The sequence below is a fragment of the Salvelinus alpinus genome, chromosome 1 (genome assembly GCF_045679555.1).
Source record: "Salvelinus alpinus chromosome 1, SLU_Salpinus.1, whole genome shotgun sequence".
NCBI lineage: Eukaryota > Metazoa > Chordata > Actinopteri > Salmoniformes > Salmonidae > Salvelinus > Salvelinus alpinus.
In genome coordinates this window covers 82,767,082-82,771,378 of record NC_092086.1, presented here as the reverse complement: position 1 = coordinate 82,771,378, position 4,297 = coordinate 82,767,082, and the positions used below count along the sequence as shown (strand labels likewise).

The window sequence follows — 4,297 nt, the reverse complement described above, 5'->3', positions numbered from 1 at the left end:
TATTCAGCCGAGGGTGTTGTTACTGCTTCTAACTTTTTGCTGATATTTAAACATAAGAATGCAAAATCCAAAAGACGCTGATTTATATATTTCATTTAACGATTCTGAGAAAATAACAATGGAATATCAACACCCTTCTTGTTCTAATGCTTCATTACATAAGTGGGTTGATGTGCCCTGCCCATCCCAGTCTGTTGCCAATGTTTAAAATGCACATACAAAAAAGACGCTATGCTTTATGCATCTGCATTTTGAATATACAGTACTAATGGAATTTGATGGAGTGCTCAGATTCCCCTCTGTCATCCCCATAAATAGTGCTTGTCATTTTGTAAACACAGCTACTGTATGAGAGATGCCCTTACCTCCCCTTCATGGTGAATTCACGTACCTACAGGAGAAAGCTAAAAGCAATCTTGATAACATTAATTGATTGATCAGCATAACTCTTCAAGAATTCCAACATGGCTTATCCGCATGTCTATTACAAATACAGACAGAGCTTACCCTAATTGGCTCACAAAGTTGGCCTATTGTAGAGAAGAGATTGGCACAACAAGCTGTCGTTCCACACATGACAGTTTATTTATCAGCTGTGCGTGCGTACTACTCTGCCTATTGGGATATGTTGGAATGAACGGAGCGGAGGTTCATTACTTGAGTCCTGTCAACAGATTTGATGGGAGAGGGTCCAGGGTTCCTTTCATTCACCATGTTCTCTATGAGTTCAACATGATGCACTCAAAACAGTCCCCAGGTCCAGAACAAATGCAAGGAAATGTATCGTTTTATACAGAGCCATGAGTGCATGGAACTCCCTTCAATCTTACATAGCACAAGTGAACAGCAAACCTGCTTTCAAAAAACTAATAAATCAACACCTCACAGCACAATGCCTCTCCCCATGTGACCTACTTGTTGTGTGTATGTACTGACATGTCTGTGTAACTGATAGATGCACACACACACACACACACCCACACACACTACATGTTAATGTTTTTAAATGAATGTAAATTGTAAAGTATTTTGTCTGTAATGTATATTTCGTTATGTGTCGAACCCCAGGAAGACTAGCTGTCGCCATTGGCGTCGGGTAACGGGGATCCTAATTACAGTTTTTCTCAATTGCTAAAACACTAAAACCCATTGGCTGAACAAAGTTCTCAGTTGCCTGGACTCATTTAGCTAATTATGCAGTCTAATGTCAATACCTTAAACCATTTCACATGGTAAAACACAATATGCAGATCTCACTTAGACTTTTCAGCAAAACTCTAAACACATTCTCATTCTCAAAACACATTCTGCACTCTAATGCACATGTCATCCATACTGGTAAACACAAGTGGCAACAATCAAATAAAAATAGAGAACACATGTCATTGATTGAACACAACCACTCAAAATGTATTTAACAAGTTTCAAATGATGCGACACAACCAATATAAGCCAGTTCAGAGAGCAAACAGGTTGTTGAAGGTGGGAAGGAGAAAGTCTGAGAATGGATAGAAGAAACAATGTGAGAGGACGAGGACGAGTGATTATGCGAGGTGGGCGACGAGGAGGAGGGAGAGGAAGAGGAGGACGAAGAGGAAGACAAAGAGTGGAAATATCTGATGAAATTCGAGCAACAGTTAAAGACCATGTTCTTGTCCATGGACTGACAATGAGGGAAGCAGGACTTAGAGTGCAACCCAATTTGAGCCGATTTTCTGTGTCCACCATAGTAAGGACATTCAGAGAAGAGAACAGGTACAGTATACTACTGTATTTTTGTAATTGCAAATTTACTGTACTACACTATATGCAGCTGTTTCAATAGACATTTGTAAAGTTAACCACTGTATGTATTGTACTGCATGAATATGTTTTGTAACTGCACAACTACTTTTTGTAGAATTGCAAGGCTGCCACATGCAGGTGGAAGGACAGCTATATTCACTCGGGAGCAAGAGGCCGTTAAAGTTGGCATGGTCCTTCAAGATAATGCAATACGACTCAGAGAAATCCAGGAACGAGTGATACAACACAACACACACTTCCAGGGAATCGACAGTGTGAGCATTTCCACAATTGACCGTGTCCTCCATCGTAACAGGATGCGAATGAAACAAGTATACAGAGTACCTTTTGAGCGCAACTCACCAAGGGTGAAAGAACTGCGAGCTCAGTATGTGCAAGTAAGTGTACATTCAGAAACATTTACTGTAATCCAGATTGTCTACAGTACTAACACATACTATGTGAATGACATTACTCTTCAGTACATACAATGTATGTGAATCAGAAGCCTAATTGTACTCTACAGTATAGCACCGTCTCTGTACGACTTACAAAATCCTACATACAGTATATTGTATTTCTACACAGACAATATTTGACTTGGAATCCTTGGACAGACCCCATGAGTTCATCTTTGTCGATGAAGCAGGCTTCAATCTAACAAAGAGGAGAAGGAGAGGCCGAAACATGATTGGACAGCGGGCCATTGTTGAAGTCCCTGGTCAACGAGGTGACAATGTCACAATCTGTGCTGCTATCAGCAACCATGGTGTTCTACATCACCATGTTACACTCGGGCCATATAACACCGAGCACCTTCTAAGATTTATTGCCAATCTAAGAGATATTTTATTTGAGCAGCAGGTTCAAGAGCAGCAGGGTCAAGAGCTAAATGAGAATCCCATTCCCACCTATATGATGGTGTGGGACAATGTCAGTTTCCACCGAGCTGCTCAGGTAAGGGAATGGTTTAACATCAATGGGCAGTTTATGAACTTGTACCTCCCTCCATACTCACCTTTCCTGAATCCGATTGAGGAGTTTTTCTCCTCTTGGAGATGGAAAGTGTATGATAGACAACCCTACACCAGAGTAAATCTGCTGCAAGCCATGGATTTAGCCTGTGGTGATATAGGTGAGGAATCATGTCAGGGCTGGATACGGCACACAAGAGGCTTCTTCCCCCGTTGCCTCAGGAGGGACAATATTGCTTGTGATGTCGACGAAGTGCTCTGGTTTGACCCAGCCCAAAGACAAGAAGAAGCACATTGATCACATGTTTACTCCTTTGATTTTTGTCCCTTTTAGTGTTGTATACTGTAGTACAGTGCATTGTAGGCTGTATACTGTACAATGGACAAATTGTATGGCCCTGAACATTGTGCTTTCCATTTATTAACAGTACTGACTGCTCAATAGATTTTGACTGGTTGCAAGTTCATATCAACTAAGAACAAGAATTACAATATCACAGAGGACAAGTTTGTGAGATGCAGGGTACAGTACTGTAAAAATAGGGGTACAAGGAGGAGGAAGAACAAAAAACAAAATTGCAAAGAGCAAAGCAGAGTAGTAATTTCTGATCAATTTTGAGCTACTATGATAGAACATGTTTTCGTTCATCAAAAGACAATGACGGAAAAATATGAATATTTTTTTAGATTTAAAAATGTACTTCTCCCTGAGAACTGTATGTTTTGAACAATGTGTTTTCTATTTTTCGGTGTATTGTTTACTGACTGCTTGAGAGTGTATATCATTTTGATCACTTTGTTTATGATTTGAGAGCAGTGTTTGAATTTGAAGACAGGTAAAACTGTTTTGAGGCGAATGTTTCATTTTGCGAGAGGAGTCAGAGGTTATGTAAATAGTGCTTGAAGATGAGGTTTTGTGTTTAATGTTTTCAGGAAATGGAGCAAGGTTTCAGAAATTGTTTTAGCAATTGAGAAAAACTGTAATCAAATCCAATCCCAGTTTACATGAAACTACCTTTGTAAATCAAGGTTCTCTATGTGGAGAGATGTGAAGGGTGAGAGAGGGAGGAAGAGAGAGAGAGAGAGAGAGAGAGAGAGAGATAGTTGGGTAGAAAGAGGAGAAGAGAGCTGTCAAAAGCACGGACAGCTGACAGCTGGGATTGGGGATGTGAATCATCGGGGTTGGAAGCAGTGGGGGAGTGGAGCGGAATTTAAAACAACAGGAAGAGTCTTCCACACAGTGGGTTCCGGGAGGGAGAGGAGGACAGCGTTGGCCTCCAGAAACGTTCCTTTGTGATATAGTGACAGAGAGACGCCTAAAACTTCATTCACGAGCGACCTCACCCCCCACACACACTCACTCACATGCACACATGCATGGATGCTTGCACACACATATGCACGCCTACACACCCAATCATCATCCCATTAGTGATTCAATGCTAAGCTTAATGCTATAGTTGCTATTCAGTGCTTAATGAAAGTTTAAACTCAGATGTTGTCGTGTTGGAAATAATGTTTCTGTTGTTTGTGAACTG

General features: G+C 40.8%; 1 protein-coding gene across 1 annotated transcript; it reads left to right on the top strand.

Moving 5' to 3' along the window:
* Positions 1–1,296: 1,296 nt before the first annotated feature.
* LOC139531898 (uncharacterized) lies at positions 1,297–4,297 on the top strand. Its single transcript, XM_071328843.1, has 3 exons — positions 1,297–1,755; positions 1,901–2,183; positions 2,374–4,297. The coding sequence occupies exons 1-3, from the start codon at positions 1,505–1,507 to the stop codon at positions 3,055–3,057; spliced, it is 1,218 nt and encodes a 405-aa protein (XP_071184944.1). The 5' UTR covers positions 1,297–1,504; the 3' UTR covers positions 3,058–4,297.